This window comes from Aptenodytes patagonicus, chromosome 22 (assembly GCF_965638725.1).
Source record: "Aptenodytes patagonicus chromosome 22, bAptPat1.pri.cur, whole genome shotgun sequence".
Lineage (NCBI taxonomy): Eukaryota > Metazoa > Chordata > Aves > Sphenisciformes > Spheniscidae > Aptenodytes > Aptenodytes patagonicus.
The window spans coordinates 5,384,217-5,404,037 of NC_134970.1; the positions used below are offsets into that span (position 1 = coordinate 5,384,217).

Genomic DNA, 19,821 nt, shown 5'->3' on the forward strand with positions numbered 1-19,821 from the left:
TGCCACAGTGATCAGATCGGGCCAGGACGAGGGGGTGGGCACGGGGGAGAGGAGGGAGTCGAGTCCCGGCACCTATCGGCGGTAATGATTGGGGGCGTCTGCAAACATGTACTTGAGTCTGTAGGCTTCAGCGAGCAGGAGTCCAATTTCTTCGTTACCCCAGTGTATCGTGGGCAGGTTTTGTAACAACATCAGAAGGCCCTGAAAGAGGGGAAGGTGCTTAGTTTGGGGCGGTTGAAGGCAGAGTACAGATCCAGAGCAGGCTCGGGGCCGACGCGACCAGAGGCAGCAGCACTCAGTAACTTTCGCTCACCACGCTCGCAGGTCTGAAAGGCTCAGAGACAGCATTAAGATGTGCTCGTGTCTAGATCCGAATCAGTGAAGCACCTCAGATGCCCCCAAACCCCTTGAGATAAAGGGTGCTACCGTAGTGTTACAGCTGGACAGCAGAAGGCAAACACGAAGGGACTTACCGTGATCAAAGCTCGAGCCCAGGGAAGAGCTGATATTTCATGTTTGAACCCTCCAACAGCTCAGTTCTCTGTCCTGAGCGCTGAGGCTCAGAAGTTACTTTTAGGCAAAGATCCTGAGACTGGATGATCTTGGAGCCAGCTTTGAGGCGACGGTTGACTCTGTCCATGCTGGGCTCCCAACCAGAGCAATTCCCTCCCCTCTACCCCCAGGGAATTACCCCCAGCCCCAGGGACTTACTTGGAAGTCTTCCTCATCTAGGATCTCCTTCCGCCACTTGATCAAGAAGGCGGCGCAGACGTACAGGTGGAAATGTGAGAATCCTTCTGGCTCCGACTGCGGATGGCAAAACTCTGGGTCAGCTCCTGCAGCTCAGCGGGAGCGCGACTTCCCTGGACACAGACGTCCTACCGGGCCACCCGTCATCCAACTGGCTATAAACGTCCCGGGGCCACACTGCTTTGCTTCCCTCATCTCCCCAGCTGCACGGTGCTGCCAGAAGACCTCCATCCCCCCCCCATCTACAGGGAATTGGCCCCACAGCGACCAGCCAAGCAGGGAAGGCAGCGGGAGCCTGCGTACCTGGTAGGTGTCCCAGAGGCGGATGGTGCAGCGAAGAGGCAGCTCCCTCATAAGCAGATTGTTCATCCAGCGAAAGGCAAACTGCAGGTATTCGACCTCGTACTTCCTAAAGTGATTATGTACCTGCTCTGAAACAGCACATTTCACTTACATACCTGGGGACCACGGTGCCCCAGCTCCCACACGCGCCACTGCCCCCAACACACCAGCTTTCACGCACTTTCAGGCTGAGACCTCGTTCTCCCAAATGCCTCCGCTCCTCACCCTGCGCTGCCTGGCCAGAAAAACCCTGTCCCCAAGGGGTTTCTGGCTGACCCTACCCTGCCCTGCTTCCATATGTGTTGTAGGCAAGTGTCTACCCCTGCCCTGAGAGTACTACTTGCAAAGGAGGCCTCCCGCTGTCGTGACAAGAGAGCCTCCAACCTGCTCAGATCCCCTTGTCACCTACCATCGATCCGACTGACTAGCTCCTCCAGGGCTTTGACTTTCTTCTGGATCCCCGGCTGTGCAAAGGTGTAGTTATCCTGTGGAGAGAGGCCATGAGTCAGAAGTAGCAGCTCTAACAACAGCTCGAAATGACCAAAACCAGATCCCCAGCTCCACGGGGAGCCAAGATCACCATGAGCCAAGCAGACATGGCTCTTGAGCACCAGGATCATCTGCCTGCTGTGAAGTCCCTAGTCAGGACAGCGCCGGCTAGACAGCGGCAGCACCTTATTTCCCCAGGATTTTACCCACAGATTTAGCCCAGTGAAGTAGCAAAATCTCCCTAATGCTAGGACATGCAGAGTGCTCACCCAAACACAGAGAGATGACTGCACTGTTACCCCAGCAAAGGCAGAGAAACCTCCGCGGCCCCAGAGGCTCACCTGTATCCCGTCCAGCAGCTTGCTCATGCACCAGAAGCTATCGGCTTCGATGCTCCGTAAAACATCCTGCGACAGGTTCGTCACGTCAAAGTTCTCCACGTCCTCCTCTGTAAAACAGAGAGGGAAAAGCATCAGGAGGATGGGGGACACGAGGCTGCTTACGGGACATACCGAGGGGCTTTACCAAGCCAAGGCAGGGCAAGAGGCACTACAAGGCTCCCTGCATGACCCGAGTGGCCTGCCTGGCACAGAGCACAGCACCCATGCACTGACCTACTTCTCCAACCCAGGCGAAGGGCTGAAGGACCCCAGAAGACTCAGCGGCCACGATCCGAACCCAGCCCAGCTCCCCAGGGGACCACGGGAGGGATCCCACAGCGCTGCCGCTGTTGTCGTCCCTCTGGGGTGAGGGCTGTGCATGGACAAAGCTCCCGGCATATGGGACCCCTCTTGCTGGAGCGCACCCTGCCCTGGGTGACAGCAGGTCTTTGCCAGCTGGCAGCACCACAGGGAGAACTGGGAGAGGTGAATCCCTCACTGCAGCCAGAAACCAGGGAAGCAAACGCTGCCCTTGGCCTGGGGCAGCACAAGGGAGCTCAGTTCCCACTCCCAGTTGAATTAATCAGCATCATCCCAGGACTGAAGCACAACAGAAGCACCCAAGAAGTTGCTGCCAACTCTGAGGACCCATGAGGAAGAACTGCCAAAGCCTCAGAAACCTCTACAGGAGAGCAGGACTCTCGCGCACGATTGCAAGGACCAAAAACCACACAAACATCTTCCTGGAGAGCAAAAGACTCCAAGTTAAATCCAGCATGGAGCCTGACAGGGGGGCCACGCGGCAGAGAGACTGCTCAGCTTCACAGAGCCTCTCCTCCTCCTTGAGTCCTGCTGACAGGCGAGATGCAGCAAACAGAAGCAGCCCCATGCACAGAAGAGCCTTGCTGCCGGGGAAGCAGAGATTTGTGCAAGCTTGTTTTTCAAACCCAGTGAACTGGGGGTCTGAGAGCACAAGGGTTAGTGGCAGCTCTGTCCCCAAAGGGTACTCGCAGAGTGCAAAAGGCTGCCCTTGCTTTTAAATAGGCTTATGAACCCCCAGGAAGGGCAAGGGAGAGACCAGACACGCCTTGAGGGTGGGACGGCGGTGATGCTGGCTGAGATTGGAGCAGAGTTCACCTGCTCCAGGCCAGGCTCACCTTAACCTGGAGGCTGTAGAGGGCAACAGGCATGGGAAGGCAGTGGAAGCTATGGAGGAGACAATCAGGAGACACAGGTCTGGCCCTCCTGGCTTGGTCGACCCAGCAGCTCCCTCCCTTTCCTCCTCGGGAGGAGAGCGCCCGTCATGCTGCTAAATCAGATCAACAGATGCCAGGGCTGAACTGGCCCATTTCCAAACCCAGAGGCTCAGAAATCCTAACAAGCATCTTTGATCTTCCTTGGAAAAGAGCAAGAGAGGGAGAGGACGGGGCTCGAGGCTGGAGCTGGGCCACCCTCTCAGCTCAGATACGCCGCAGGGCAGCTGTCGCAGGCCGGCAGCGCTGTGAAAACCGAAGCTCACAGATCCTGCCCGCAGGAGGATGGGAAGTGCAGAGCCAGTGACTCCAACACTGCTCCCACCTCTGCTCCTCCTCTGTGGCAGAACTCGGCTCCGGAGCAAACTGCCGCCGGGAGCTTTAGTGACAAGCAAGGGCTTAACCCTGCATTAATCTGCCAATCTTGCACTGCAGAAAGAGCAGCAAAGCTGTTTTCCTGCTGCAGGTCATCATCCAAAACTACCACTCTTCTGCTGGCTTCTCTGCAGCCACTCTCAAATGTTCCAGGTAATGAGAAAGGCAGGCAAAATCTGTTTAATACCCATCTCCTTCCCTAGATAACTTCCCCCACAGAGGAAGGAGGATGGGCAGGCAAAGGAGCGGGACAGGGCCACATGCGCGCGACCAGGACTGGTGGGAGAGGCAGGTTCAGCCACGCAGGAACGAGCCTCGTGCAGAAGACCTCCCGGTGCAGCTCCAGGCACGAGGACTGTGATGGAGAAGGGGATGTGGTGACCCAACCCTGCTGCTTGCACCGGTATGGGGACAAGAGCAGCAACCCTGCTGCCACCCTGGTGTCAAAGCAAAACAGTGGTAGGAGATCCCCAGCACGAGCCAACACACACGGCAAGGAGCTTTGGAAAAAAAAAAAACAACCCAGGTCTCTGGAGTGTGTGGCTCAGCACGAACGTCTGCTCAGCGGCATCATTAAAGAGGCCCCGTGGAAAGGAGTGAGATATTCAACACGTGGCTCTGACAGGGACTGAAAGAGAGGCAGTGGCACGGTGACAGCTGCCTGCAGCTGGGCTGAAGGCAGCCGGGACACCGCTGCCAGTGTCACAGGGTGCCCAAGGGCAGCTGAGCACTGGGGAAAGCAAAGCTCCTGTGAGTGACGTTTCGAGAGGACTCAAGGGCTGACAGGGGAGAAGGGACATCACAGCCCCACTCGAACCCCCTGCTTCAAATGTCAGGCAGGGCATAGCTTGCAGCAGATTAGAGGAGCCAGGGCTCCAGCCTCCCACATCCCTGCTTTCCGTAGGGGAGCTTTAATGACTCCCCATATTCTGGCAGCCGGGGCTCAGTGCAGGACTAGACGCCTAGAGAACAGTTAAACCCAGTCTCAGCTCACAGCTCTGCACAGCAGTGGGCACGTCTGCACCGCGGGCAGTGACAGGTCCAGGGCAAAACTGGAGTTCAGGACAAGGCTGATGTTACAGCCTGAGCTGGGTCAGTCGCAGTGTGACTAGTAATACCCAGGTACAAGGCTCCCCTTCCCTTCATCCAAGCTCCACTTCTGCTCCTGCTTACAGGGAAAGAGAGTCTTAATTTAACCATGATTAGTATTTAGTAAAAAAGCCAGTTAGGAGCGAGCAAGATCAATACTTTCCATGGCACTAATCCCCTCCACAGACTTGGTGAAATGCCAAACAGGTCCCAAAGCTGGGACGATCCCTTAAGCAAGGCCTTGAATTGGGGATGGAAGTGGTCTCCCATGTCGAGATGGGCAGACAGCACTGGGAGAGGGTGCAGGGGCCAGCACTGACACTACCTGTGGATGCTGAACTCATTTCTGAGCTCTGCCACTGCCATTTTAAACGCAAACAAAAGCCATGAGAGCTGGGAGTGTCTCCGTGCAGCAGGAGGGGCTGCGGGACCTGGGCTGGGAGGCAGTTTTAGCAGGACTGACAGCTCAGCGTCCCTGTGCTTGCTGGGCCCTCTCCGGGGCCCCTTCTGGAAAAAGGGGCATGCTGTTTCCTCTGGCAGGTGTCATCTCTTGCCCCAATTCCTCGGATGCCAGACTGCCTCCCTCCATCCTCACCGCTCAAGCTCTGCCTCCCCAGCGGCACTGGCAGCCTGTGCCCATCCCATACGGAGGGCAGCAACAGCAGGCTCAGCTGCTCCTGCAGCCTCAACACCTCCCTCAAGCTCTTCCTCACGGTGGCACCAGCTGAAAACAAGCAGTGCTCAGCAATCTGCGACAGAAGCCATCGATCAGCCGGGAGGAGGAATAGCTCCAGCTATGGAGCTGGCAGTGGCAGGAGCCCAAAGAGCCCACGCTTGCTGCCAAGTAGCCGAGGCAGCCGTGTTCATGCAGGAGGCAGGCAGAGAATCACAGGAGAAGGCGAGCCAGCTTGCCACGCTGGGGGAAAGGGGAAAACACAGCAAAAAACTCAGATGGGATAGAAAATCTATCCCATCTGCCAAGGGCTCACAGCAGTCTGCACAGCACCTGGAGGGAGCACGAGGAGTTTTGCGTCCAGACTGAGTACAAGTACAGGAAAAGCAACGGGTCCCGACCAGTGCTGGAGAAGGGGGCAGGGGAATTCAGACACAGGGAGTGGAAGCTCTGGGGAAGAGCTGCTTCTCCCTGCCTCAGCCTAGGTGGTATTTTCTGAAGCTGGTCAAAGGGGTACACACACTGGATTCAAGGCAATGCTCGGAAAGAAGAGGGAAGCAATATCCCTTTCAGTCAGGCCAGGGAGATGCAAGTTAATAACGGGGTCATCCAGTTCCCTAAGCATCCAAAAGAAATAGCTTCCTGCAAATGTTTTTCACTCACTGATCTGTTTCCCTCCTTCAGGACCTGGACAGGCATACACCCTTCCTCCCCACACCTTCTACAGCGAGGATGGCAAGCCACCAAGTCAAAAGGCACAGCAGCATGGCCATGCTCCCAAATCCAGCCAAACTGCTCTAACTACTACCCCGAAAAAGCTGTGTTTAATCCCTCTGCACACAAAGGCCTGGGAGTTTGCTGGGTTACTGCTGACTGTTGGTTCGTTGCTCCTGTCAACTTCAATGAAAGGAAGCTGCCAAATTTTTCCCTGAATGTGTTTGATAAGCTACAGACCATCCCCTACCCAAACCACCCACCTTTTCCCCATAGACACGCTCTAGCCCTTGGTGGGAAGCCAGTCAAGCCCTCTGAAGGATGTTTTAAGCCTTGGTCTAGTAACTGATATATAATAGAGACAACATCAGTAACGTGTCTACATTAATCAGCTGATGAGCACGAAGGAGATTTTAATTTATCTGTGGAAAAGTTGATTTGTTGTCTGAGAATTGAATGCCTGCCCAAAGCATGGGATGATGGGTTAGAAGCCTACAGTGAACTTGGAGATGGGGACCAGCCTGTTATCAGGGGTGAGACTGCGATGCCAAAAGCCACTAAATTGAACAGAAGACGACCAGGGTGTCAGCCTGACCTTGTGCTGAACAGCTAACCAAAGTCAACAGCTTGTGAACTCCCCCCTCTGCCTGTCAGCTCTGAATCACACACGCACACCATGGTCCCCGGAGAGCTGCGATGGTCCTGCTGAGTCAGCTGCTGCGGGAGGCAGCCCTTCAAAGGCTCTAACACAAATATCCCAGGGAAGGCAGTGGGCAGCTAAGCAGAGGAGCCAGCTGGCAGCACAGTGGGTATCTTCTAGCATCTTGCAATCAACAAAACACCCGCTCTGAAAGGAGAGTAGGGGCAGCAAACCCAAGAGGTTTGAGGATGGAGCCAGTGCTGGTACCAACTTCCCAGAGCCAGCTTTCAAGGAAAGGCAAGGGAAACTTTTCCAGGCCAGTTGTACACACCTTTGAACGTGGAAATACCCTCACATGACACACAGGTGTATGAGCCCTCAGTGGCTCTGTGGGCAGGGGCTGCCTGAGCCGTACAGATTGTCCCCTTTCCCAAGGAGGATACAGCTTGAGGAATACAAGCAGAATTTCCTTTGAACAAGAGACTTCCCACAGAAAGGCGAGTTGTCCCTTGGCACGTGCTGCCCAAGGATTACCAAACTGTGCAAGGCCTCTTTTGGCTCTCCTGCTGCAAGGACTCAGATGCAGCACAGACTTGGCTGATCCGGGGATCCTGAGAATTAGTGATCCAACATGGAGAGCCTCCAGCCCTGCCCAGCACCAGCTCTTCAGGGGCCTGTCAGCAAAGGCAGCTGTAGAGAACAGCCAGTGCTCCAAACCAGCGACCTAAATCCTGCTGCAAAAGGGGTTACGTGACACTGAACGCTGCCAGTTCTTTCCCACGTACGTTCAAGGCAATTACTGATCTCGTCCTTAAACTCTGACGGCTACACAGCCAGACCAGGGAGCAGGTAGCCACCAAGACAGCTTGTGACCTGAAGGCTGGCTTTGAATCCCAGGCTCTGGGGACAGAAGGGGATGCATGATGTTGCTTGGCCAAATTCAACTCAACGGGTCTCATGCAAAGGGTTTTTTTCCCCTCCAACACAAGTTTCAGAGATAGCTGGAAACAGGAAGGCCACGTTCAGAGAGGAAGCTTCAGTCAGGGGTGAAAACAGCCCTGGAAGGTGGCGAGAAGCATGACCCCAGCAAGAGATGGACAGGTCTGATGCAGCATGAACTCTGCATCCACATGCAGAGCAGAGAGAGTTGAGCCCCGACATCGAACACAGTACAGGACTGCAAGAAGTCACACCAGGTACCCGCAGGCAGCTCTGATGCTTCAGACCGGCTCTCTTCTTGCACAGATAACTCACTGTGTACAGCTCTGCTTCTAACCCAATAAATCAATCCTGAGCAACCAGCCTCTGCCAAGACTAAATGCCACCAATGCTGTTCGAGCAATAAGGCACAGGAGAAGCCACTCAAAGGGAACCTGCTCAGACCCGACAGGCTCTTGACCTCCCAGGAAAGGGAATTCACTCCAGCCGGTAGCAGAGCCACATTTTGTGCCTTCTCCTTCAGGCTGTGAGGGGCAACAGCACTTCCTAGGGATCAATCCTGACCACACCAGCTACCACAGTGGAAACCGAGGTAGCTTACCTCTTCACAATGTCCCCAGAAGAGGCAGAGCAATACTAGTTTACAAAGCCTTAGTTAGATAGTGGAAGGCTTCCACTGACTTCAACAAGCTTTGGATCAGACCTTAGAGAAATGCTGTTGAACAAATATTCTTATCACTAATACAGTCTTATGAATTCCTTTTTCCTTCTATTTACAGTGAAAACTAAGAGTCTTTAGGCATAGGGATTACCGCATCCCAGCATTAATGTCGACCCCAAAACACAGCTAGAGCTGGACAAAAGAATAAAAATGCTATGGGTGGAAATGACTTGATCGCTGGCTAAAAGCAACAAGAAAGCCAAAAGCAGCAGGGAGAAGTCAACTTGTTTTCTGAAACTCTCAGCCTGAGAAACACACCTGTACTAGCAGCACCGGACAGGAATCTTTATTTAAATAGTTTATTTTACATTCTCAGCAGGGTCTCTTTATACTTCACTCATTGCTCCTAGAGCAAGAACTAGCTCCAAGCCCAAGCTTTGAGAGCAAGACCCTCCCCCTCTCCCAACTCCGTGTATCAGGGCTTTGCCTAAACTCCCTTGGCGCCTAAAAGACCCCACTCTCCTCCAAGCTGTAAGGATGTTAAGTACATTCAAATGCAAATCCACCCTTAGCACTTCAACTTCCGTGGAGCTCAGCAAAGTTATGAAACTGAAGTCAGTTCAACCAGGCAGCAAAGATACAGTAAGAGGTCAAGATGCATCTCCAGCCTGGCACAGGCGCTGAAGGAAGAACACATCATCCCCTCCAGCAAGGCAAGCTTTTCTGATGCCGGCACTTCACACCATTTCAAACACCGAGGTCGAGAGGCAGCACCGTGCTTCAAGCAGCAAATGTCACTTACCAACATACTCAGAGAGGAACACAACAAAGAACGGAGTGACCAGGTCATTGATTCCCTGTACATAGCCGCTTGCTGGGTGTCGAATGGCCCAGATAAACAGGATTCTTTCAAAGATCTAGGGAAGAATGAGGGAAAGCAGGTACCTGCATTAGCCGTGCACAAAGGAAAGGCAGAAAAGCGTAACTGTTAAGCTCAGGGAGCAGAGATCATGCGCTGACAGGCTTTTCTGCAGCAATACGGGTAAGATAAGAAGCATACAAGTCCTAGAGAGACTCGTGTATGATCCACAGATCCCACACACAGGCCAGCCCACACTCACAGAATAAGGCAGCCCAGGCTCCTCATCAAAGCCTCCGCTTGAAGAAATGCGGACCCAACTTTTCAAGATCCAGGTGGCTTAAGACCCTTCCACCCAAGGGCAGGGCTGCCTATTAGCAGAGCAGCATGCCTCGCTGAACATCACATGGAAATCTAAGGCTGTTACGTGTTATCAGCACAGTACTCCCAGGAAAACATCACAGATCAGGACAGCTCCCAACAGAGCAGCCTCCCCCCAACAACCAATGTGTTATTTCCAGACTGTCCCAGCCCCAGGACACCATGCTCTGACATACCACATACACACGCTGAGCTTGTTTCCAAAGAGGACAGATGCCCACACCTCCTGGCCACCTCTCAAACCCATCCCTGCCTGGGTTTCCTCACATACTGCTTCGCACAAAAGAGGTTTTGTAGCAAAACAGAACTGATCTCCTGTTCTGGTTCAAATGCCTTGAATTTGTCTCAAAACAAAAGCGTCAGGTCTTTTACCAACTCTTGGCTACATCTCACCACAAAAGAGCTGATCTCATAACCCCTGAGCTCCAAGTCTGATGTCCTTCAGAAACGCAGGACAAGACCAAACAGTTTCGGCAGGTATTTCCATCGGGAGCTGTCAGCCAGGGAAGTTTCCCCGCAAAGCTAACTCACTAGCAGCAGTGCTGGTCTAACTCCACACACACGCCTCATGCCAAACGTGGGGCAGGAGCTTCACCCCCCCCCCTTACCTCCTGGACCAGCGGTTGCTGGAAGAGGGGGATGAGTGGATTGGTCCTTGGAATGTCGATGTGGATCTGGAAGAGAGGGTGGGTTACACACACCAGCCATGCTTTCCGGGGGCACAGTAACTCATCGCAGGCTGACAGAGGGGAATCCACCCCTCAGTGTCCCCCCAAGCGAGAGCTGCACTTGCTGACAAGCACAGCGAGGGCTACAGATGACAGCTGCACTGAGAAAATCATCTACAGTTTTATCTCCGGTCTCCTCTGCTCAGGTCTGGGCAGGTGGCCAGAGCTGGGAAAGAGTTGGGGTCTGAAATATAGTTATTAGATCAGTTTAAGGAAGGCTTAAACTAATACCCGTAAGAAGATGGACAGAAACATGGTGCCCTGTCCCCAAGGAGAAGACTCCTAGTAGTTATAGCTAGAGGAAGTGCTAGCACAACCCCAGCTGCAAGAGGGAGGAAAGGGATATACCAAGGCAGAAAGCCAGGCAACAGGCAGAGGGCTCGTACCTGTCGGTAGGTGTCTTGATGGTGTTCCTCATTCCGGGAATCGTAATACTGCTGGATGAAGCCAAAGTACTCCTCACGCTTACGCTGCAAAGTCAGCTTTCGCCGCTCCATGTTTGCGGGGAGATAACCCTGCAGCAGGAAAACCCGTGTCAGGGCAGATCCGCTTCCTTCACTGCAAACCATCCCCTGAAATCCTGCCTGAAGGCAGCTTGTGCATCTGGAAGCATCAGGCACAGAGACTTGGGAGCTGGGGAAAGAGGTTTCATGGGGTTTGGCTTTCCCAGCCTCTGATGCCTTTTCTGACCTTGGGGCAACCCAACTTCAGGGGATTCAGTTTCCCAAAAAAGAGCAAACCACATATTCCCAGCGCCTGTCTGGGCTTTGTGCTCAAAAAGGATGTAGCAATTACACTCCCCGAGAGAAAAAAAACCCTACAGCTCACCTGTAGGCCGGGCACAGATACAACATGAGCAAACCTGGTTACGGGACACACGAAGGTCTAGGAGCGCATGTCCCTGGCTTGGCGCATTCCCCCCAAGCTCCTGTGTCACAGCTCCAAGTACTCACTGAGAGGAGACGCCACGTCACGGGCCGGACCTCTCTGGGCACACCAGGCCAGCTGCATTTCCTCAGCTCATCTGCAAACGGACAGTGGTGGCAATGGATTAGATCCTAGGCACGTCCAGGCACCACTACACCTAGAAGGAGAGGAAAGCCCAGTCTGCTCCTGCAGGCTCTGGAGATACTGAGCCTCCAGGAAGGCTCCGCATTTGCAATGACTGGGGATGCGGGTCTGCGGCAAGGGGAGTAGAGACGTTTTCAGTTCAGCCTGGGCACAGGACTCGTGGCTGCGGGGGCTCCAATTCTCTGGAGCCTCAGTTCTCATGCAGAGCCCAACAGCCCCCAGCGATCACAACCATCATTTGCGAGATGGAGAAAGGCTGGAAATGGACAGGCAGCTGGTGGAGGACATAACCATCTGCCAACAAAGCAGTTTGTGCAACTATCCCACTTGGAGCAACTGCAGGTAGTCATTTTATCTGCCCTGGAGCAGACCTGATTGCAACCTGAAGCAGGCAGCAGGCCCCCTCTGCCTTCCCCTTCCCACCCGCAGGCACCCCCATTTTGCCACACTCACCCAGGTCTGTGTTGTGGCTGGAAAGGAGCTGCCGAAACTTCTCCAGGCGGGTTTTCTCCCTCACCGTCATGGGGGGAGCACCTGAAGCATTTTGGTCAGAGATTCTGGCGACGAGTGGAATGACGGGCCGAAGGGGAAGGGACTGCTGCTTCTGAAGGGGGGTCCGCACACAGGCCTCCTCTGCAAGGAGCAGATGCTGCAGTGAGGCAGGGAAGGAGACTGCACCTCTCCAACCCTACCTCGCTCCTCTGGCCACTGTCAGAGACCTGCCACTGCAGATTTCACCCTTCTCTTCCCCAGCCCCAGCAAACAGAGCATCGCTGGCCCACTCCAAGGGATCAGCTGGTTCACAGGCATCTGTCGTGGCTCTTCCATCACCTCCCCCTGTTCCTCCTTCCCTTTCTTCCTCCTGCATCCAGACACCTAGCTGCCAGCGGATCAGACCTCTCCCTTCACATGGGAAGCCATGGGCAGAAGGATACAGAAGACGAGGTAGAAGGAGCCCGTGAGAATCCCAGAGGAACTGACCTTCACAGCTGCCCTGCTCATCTCTGATCTAAATAGCGATCAAGCTAATTGCTAGCGCAGAGAGAGGAGGCGACAGGCTGCCTATGCCACCTGCTGGCAGCAGGGACCTGCTGGGTTACTTTCACAGCACAGGCAGCCGCCTGCCTGCGACAAGGCAAAGCGAGCAGGGGCTGATGCTGCCCAGATCCCTGCCCAAGCTGTACCGACCTGGGCTTTACACGGCCTCATCCAGACCTTTACTAAGAGCAGCACACTGGGCCACAAAGGAAGCAGAAGGTGAGCAATCCCAAGCAAGAACTTAACATATCTCCAAAATCCCTTAGCACCCAGAACACAGGATCCTCTGGGACAGACGTGTCTGTGTGCAGGATATTGAGCAGCAGAGGAGACTGAAGAAGCATCAAGGCCAGGACTCCAAAAACAGCTCCTTGGAGTGCAGGATACTACAAGGAGGTGAAAGCCTCTGTTGGGCTTACGGGCTGCGCCACAGCCTCTTGCCCATAACATGCGAGTAGCAGCAAGCAGCTGAGTTCAGCGATCAACCAGGAGAGCACCGGAGCAGGATGCTGCTCCTGAAGATGGCTCTTACCAGATGTCCTGGAGAGCTGGGCCTCACTGCTGGACTTGATGACCTTGCAGTTGGTGGGCACGTCGCTGAGAGCGGACTGGGCCTGCTCGGGTTTTGCCCGCAGCTTGCTGTGGTTCTCCAGAACCTGGGCTGCCGTGGCCTTGGCCACTTTAGAGTTCAGAGTTTGCAAAGAAGAAGAGGAGGAAGAGAAGTCCTCATCTTCGTCATCACCGATGTCCCAGGCATCACTGGTGTTGCGGGCAAACTCGTGAAAGCTGGAGGCCTTCTTGCTTTTCATAGGCAGTGCATTGGCCTTGGAGCGGTCCTTGATGAAGCTGGGACCCAGAGAGAAACAGTATCAGAGCAATGCTGCCAGACGAGTCCATTTTCTTTCCTCCCCTACATCCTCACTCCAATCAGCCAGTCCCATTTTCCACTTTCCCCATTCCTCGCCCCAAACCCAAGGAATGAGTTAAGCCTCTCCGGGCTGCCCACTGCCGGGAGGCAGAGCCCGAACTGGTATGACGGCAGGGCACGGAGGCCACAGTGCCAGCAGATAGCTGGAGAGGTGCCAGGCTTCCCAGCTCAGAAGGGCAAAGGGGAGAGACGTACAATTCCTCCAGCTCTGCCTCCCCCCACCCTAGAAAAAACTGGTAGATTAACACCCCAAAAAAGTCTTGCAACCTGGGGAGAGGCATGCGAGAGGTTAGACGGAGCCGGTCTGCGCTCGTGGACACTCCTGATACAGCTGCGATGGCTCCCAGCAGACAGACCAGCCTGGTTCTTTTCTCAGGCACAGGAGGAGCCTTCGCGTTTACCCTTAAGCTACAGGAGTCAAAGTCCACGACCTGAAGCGTCACAGAAAAGGGGGAACCTTCACCACTACACAGCACGAGATAGAGACAAGGAGGCAGTTCAGATCAGCTCTGCCTCTTCCTGCCGGGAAGGGTGCTGCGATTCTGCAGCCTCACAGCTGCCGGGCAGCTTTACCTCCCCTTCCCTTAATTGTTTGTCTCCGAAGGGGAGCAGAGGGTTCAGACACCATTGCTGAAAAATACACCCGTCTGCTTTGATGTGGCTGGTACGATATCGATTTCTGGCCATAAAGGGCGCCAGCAGATAAGCTTTCCCTGCAAGCTTTCGCAGAGCTCAAGACAGCACCGCGCGCTACTGCTGCCCTTCTCCGCTGGAACATCACAGTGCCAGAGGATGCTGGAGACCTCCACCTACTGCAGGACTGAGCCAAAAACCTGCAAAGCCTCGTGGCCTGCATCTCCAGAAGATAAACACTTACTTTTTGGTGAGCCGGGGATCCAGCGGAGGATGCTGTGCTCCATAGACAGGTTGAATGCTGCAGGAAGAGGATAGAAAAAAAAGAAGACAATGCAAAAAGCCACAGAGCACCCACAAATAACCTCTTCAGTCTAGACTGGGGTCACACTTCTTGCCTGCCGTCGGGAGCTGAATACAGACCAAAAGCAACTTCAATAACCTTCTGTCTTCAAAGCCTTAGATCCAAAGTGCCACATTCAGCTGAAGATTTGTTCTTTGCAGCAGCAAAGACAAGCCTTGTTTAAACTCTTAGGCTCTCTCCAGCCTGAGCTGGGATTTGAGATCTGCTCTTTTCTGCACCACCGATTCACTCCGAGTGACCACGTGTCTCAGTCCCCCTGCCTTATACACTGACGTTCATTCTCTTTTCCATCAAGGGGATTTCCAGGTTTGGGAATTCATGCTTCCGAGCCTTGCAGGACAGGGAAAGACTCTAGCCAGCGACGCTGGGGCTCCTCCACAACACACCTGAGGATTTGAACCCCACGCTGGCTCTCAGGCTCGTAGCCAACGCTACAGCGAAGCAGCATCTGGTATGGTACACGGTTTGACTCGGGTCCAAATTCCAGCTTCATCGACTACTTCCTATGTGGCCTGAAATGAGTCACCACATCTCAGTCCCTCGGCTCCCCTCTGCGTGGAATGGGACTAGTGGGAAAGGGAGCCCGAGCGCTGCAGGCACTACATGGGGAGCATCACCTTGGAGAGGAGCTACTAGGTGAGTGCTCATCACTAGTTTTACAGGCTCTGGACGCGAGACAGGGATCCTGAGTTATTACCTCCATTTGGGTAACTATTCACAGCCACCCCACCCTGAAAAACCATCTCTGGAAAACAAGTCCTCTCCATCCCCTGGTACACAGCACGGCCCCGCATCCCACGGCGGAGACAAGGGCCCATTCAGAGCTGGCACACAAGGGACAGGCTCCTCTTGGGTCAACAGAGCTGGCCTGGTTTCTGAGAGCTGCAGATGGTGCCCGGCGGTAAAACGAGCAGAGCCCAGCCGTGTAGGAGGGGGACGGCAGCCTGGTGCAGCTGGAAAGCGCGCTGGGAACCAGTTGATGCTGGGGAAGCAGCAGCGACAGGCCCAGCTGGCAGGGGAGAGACGCAGAGATCCAGGGCAGAGGCTGAAACAACCACAGCACGGAGAGATCCTGGTGGTGAAGTCTGACGAGGGGTGGGCTCGCCGCTGCAGCGACCGTCCCTCGTGGCTGGAAATGCTGAAAAGGCTCACTGTGTTTACCCACCAGCAATCAAGCCTAGGAAAGAGTCTGCTGACTAATTAGCATCTAGGAGTCAGGACAGCTATTAAACAGAGGCACCCCCGTGGGTGGGCATAGCAAGCAGATTATCAGGAGTAAGAAAAACAACCCCTCCAGATTAGCGCTGCTTCCCAATGACTCATGGCAGCTCCTTGCAGAAGAGGAGCTGGCAGAGCCTCTCTGATAACCCAGCACCAAGCTCGCACCGTCTCGTGACGGCAGTCACAACGCTGCTCCTCTCTGCGCAGGGATCCACACGCTGCCAACGGGTGACTGCTTTGATTCACATGCGCAGGCCTGAAGTTCACAAGCCAAACGGATGATGTGTGTTAGACATAGAGGAGGGGATGTGGCAGCCAGCTCTGGGTGAAGAAACCCTTTCCTGGGGCTCTGAAGCAATCGGCCGATGCCTTCTCTGGCTAACGGCTGATACAACTGCAGAGGGTCCCACCTCCCAAGCAGCTCTTTTTAAAGAATGTGAACCCAGGCTCCCCCAGACAAAGCATCCCAAGCTGATCTAAGTGCACAGCTCATCAGCCTATGCTCCCACACGAGCAGCTGAAGATGACAGTCTCGTTTCCAGCAGGCTACAGAGGCAGGGCTGAACACCACCGTCCTGCATTGGTGAGCTCCAACCGCTGCATGAAGCGGGTTCGCCCCCCGTTTGTCCCATCTTTGCCGATTCTCTGCCCTATCCACCTGTGCAGTGGGTGTAAGAGGCTGGACAGGAGGAGTGCAAATGCTCCGAGGTGTGCAACAGGTGACTTCTAAGATACACGAGCACATGCACAACTGCCAGACGGCAGGTTTGTGCCGTAGTGTCTGTGGTACCCTCGATGTCTGATCCCACTCCTTTAGCTCACGTCCCTGCAGCTGACTTCCAGCAGATCCTGCAGCCCCACACAAAGGTGCGTTACCACATCCTACTTTTACAGCTGAGAAAACTGAGGCAGGGGAGTGACACCACCAAGCGATGCTCAGTAACTTTATTTTCTCACTCTTGTCTGGTTTTCCCTGATGCAGCTTGGCTAGATGAATCTGCTGTCTCCAAGCTTAACTCCCTGTCTGAAGCTGTCTTCACCTGCCTTTTGCATGGACAGAAAGCTCAGGGAGGGCACTACCTTTCAGCAAACACACCACTGAGTCAGGAGCCGAGACCTAAGCTGATGCTGTGCTCCCAAACTGACTGGACGAGTCCCCTGTCCTGTCTCAGTTTAAGCTCTTTGGGACAGGCATTTCTTGTTACCCGTATGTTCAGTGTCTGGTACAACAGCTGTGGTATCTGCGTTATACCACTCACCAGGAGATCACCACAGGGTGTGGGTTATTGACACTGCAGCAGAAAGCATATCCATGAAACCTTAGTGCCACTTTGGACACAGAACATATTTATTCCTAGTAGACTCTGTTTCTCCCCTTTTAAAACAGCATTTAAATACCCCTCCGGAGCCTGGCTGCCCATCTCTCTAAAGAGCAGGAAATAAACAACCCATCGCACACTAGACCAACCTGCCAACGCATCCCCAGAAAATTACTGGGGCGAGAATTCCCCATGCAAAAACCACAGGGCAGTACTGGAAACATGAAACAACATTTACTAGTTCTGCCACCCTAAATCTACAGGGAAAAAGCACCAACTGAAAGCTAATACAACTAAGTGACCAAATGCACAAAGTGTCATGGAAAAGGAAGCTAACACAGTCTCCAAATCTTTACAAAGCCTCCCTCTGCCAGCTTGTCAGGGCAAAGAAAAGAGAGAGCCAAGAATCTGGACGGGAAGATCTCTCAAAGCTCAGAGAAAAAAGAAGAAAGGGAGCTTCATGTCTAGTGTCCATGGATGCAGCACATCCCACCTCCACCTTTTGTGGTTGTGTTGCCCAAGACCTGTCGGTAACCGTCCCTGGAAGGGACTGGCACGCAGGGTATTTAGAGGTGGTAACAAGGCTCCTGGACAGCAAGATATCTGCCAAGCAGCCAGTTAGGAGCAGGGGAGAACTTTGCCAAAAACTTGACATTGGAGTATATTGTCTGGGCAGGACCGGCTGCCTCCCAGACCGGTTCACCTGGTTTGAGCTTTCCAAGCCGAAGCTCGAAGTCACCCACTGCAGAAGAGAGATGCTGTCTATGACCACCAGCTGGAAGCATGGCTGTGACCTCCGGGTAAGGGATGGGAGCAATCAGGAGACAAAATGACCCAGGAAGAGCACAGCATTTTCTTCCCCCATGAGCAGAAGAGGAGGAACGCGTAGTGCTCGTTGCTTTCCCTTTGCTTGCCACAGACCTGGATTGTCCCATCAACCTGAGGGAGCCGGCGCAGAGACAAAGAACCGAGTGAAAGCACATTAGAAAGAGAGATTTAACTGGCCTAGCAGGATTTAAAGCCAACTAAGCATTTCAGAACTGCGTCCGCACACCGGGAGGGGAAGGGCAGGGTTCAGATAAGGCAAATGAGAGCAAACGTGAGGACCACCAGATGGGAACAGCACTTGTGAAAGCCTCCCCAGAGAGGTGGGTGCCCTCCCCCCACGGGAGCCTTGCTCCCAAGGCCTTGTAGAGAGCATCTCCTTCGTCACCACCAGCCTCCTCTTCCTAAACACCACCTGAATCAGACACTTCACTCGTTTCTCCCATCCCCAGGTGCCTCGACAGGAACCGGGACATCACAGACAGAGGAACCAAAGCAGGGGAGGTGCACACAGAGAGCACCCACAGTCCCTCGTATTGAGTAGAGGTGGACAAGGAATGACACCCCGCACAGGAGAGGATAACAGGGGGAGGCATGTGCGTTGGCAGGGGCACCTGTTTGGGACAGAGTTGCTGCCACCCAAGGCGACAGCTCTAAGGGCTTCAGGAAGGGATGAGGTTTCTTCAATACCTGTGGAAAGAAGGACGGTACAGCCCTGGCTCCGAGGCCACCCCAGGGGGGCCTTCAAGGCCCTGACCCCCTCCACCCTGCTTTGCATGGGGTGGAGGGTGCACACAGGGGTCCCCGCAGCCCCCACACGGCCTGCCCTGCCCTACAGATGAGGGGGCAATCCTGGCGCTACCCTCGTCCCTTATAGAGGGGGACTTCCTCCAGCAAAATTCCCCTGCCCCATAGCCTGGGGAGCCCTTGGCATCCCCCCTATTGCAGGGGGGAACCCCGGGGCCCCCAGCCAGCTCCCCTGCCCCATAGCCGGGGTGGATACCCCCGGTATCCCCCCCCACCCTTGCAGGGGGGTACCGCGGGGCCCCCAGTCCCATAGCCAGGGCGGGTGCCCCTGACAGCCCCTTCCCAAGGCAGAGGAGCTGCTCCAGCTCCCCCACCCAACGCCCCTCAGCTGGGGAGGGGAGCTGCGACCCTTGCACCCCCTCCCCGGCGGGCGGAGGGGGCAAGGTACCGGTACCGGTACCGGCCGGGCCGGGTCCGCGCTCACCTGCCCGGCAGCTTGGCGCTCCGCTTCCAGAACTGCCTGCCGCTCTCGGCCGCCATGGCGGAGGGGAGGGGCGGGCCCGGCCGGCCAGCCAGCGAGCGAGCGAGCCCACCGGCCGGCCGGCCCCGCGGCGCAGCGGCGGAGCGCGGAGGAAGGCGGCGGCCCCCCGCAGGCCGCCTCACCGCCGCCCGCCCGCAGCCCCCGGCGGCGCCATCTTGGGTGCGGGCGGGGAGAGCGCCGCCATTGGCCGCTTCGGGCAAGGCGTTGCGGATCGGCCAATCGCGAGCGAGAAGAGGGAGTGACGTAGGGTGAAAGGGCGGGGCCTTCAGGGCTGGAGGCGGGGCTGCGTGAGGCGGGAGAGACCATCGGGGGGGGGGGGGGAGGAGGGGATAAACCATCCCGCCCCGGGTGGGAGGAGGGTGGAGCAAACCACTAGCACTGAGGGGCATGGAGTGGGGCGCGAAAGCGGCGCTGAGGCGGTGGTGCCTCCGTGGGCCGGGGGACAGGGGGGACCCTGAAGAGGGGAGGGCGGGTAGGGTTAAACACCGCCCTGGGGAAGGGGAGAGACCACTTACGCTGCGGGGGGGGGGGGGGGGGGGGCACGCCCTGCAAGCACCTGGGCGAAACCATCGGGAGAGGACGGGGGGAAGCGGGTTAAACCACCCACAGGGCCGCGGGGAGGAGCCGGTGGACAGAACCACGCGCGGGGCGGGAGGGACACACTGTGTGGTGACAGGGCCCGGCTGGGTCCCTGTGGCACCCCGGGGTGGCTCCGCCGGCACCCACGGCTGTCATGGTCCCCTCAAGGATTCAAGGGCACTTGGGGCCATTTCCAGCCCCCAGCCGAGCCCCGGTGCCCGGGTGTTCCCTCATAACGACAACCGGGGTGAGGGAGGAGCTGCCGTTATGGGGCAAGCCGTG

The 19,821-nt window shown here is 55.5% G+C and overlaps 1 protein-coding gene across 1 annotated transcript; it reads right to left on the minus strand.

The window, feature by feature from the left end:
• Nucleotides 1-18,999, minus strand: TBC1D22B (TBC1 domain family member 22B). The gene is made up of 13 exons (XM_076358011.1): nt 18,904-18,999; nt 14,188-14,244; nt 12,915-13,228; nt 11,798-11,977; nt 11,227-11,297; nt 10,660-10,788; nt 10,154-10,219; nt 9,108-9,222; nt 1,923-2,029; nt 1,502-1,577; nt 1,054-1,181; nt 712-807; nt 1-201 (listed from the first exon to the last, which is right to left on the minus strand). Exons 1-13 carry the CDS (start codon nt 18,957-18,959, stop codon nt 73-75), a joined length of 1,524 nt encoding a protein of 507 aa, XP_076214126.1. The 5' UTR covers nt 18,960-18,999; the 3' UTR covers nt 1-72.
• Nucleotides 19,000-19,821: the final 822 nt, after the last annotated feature.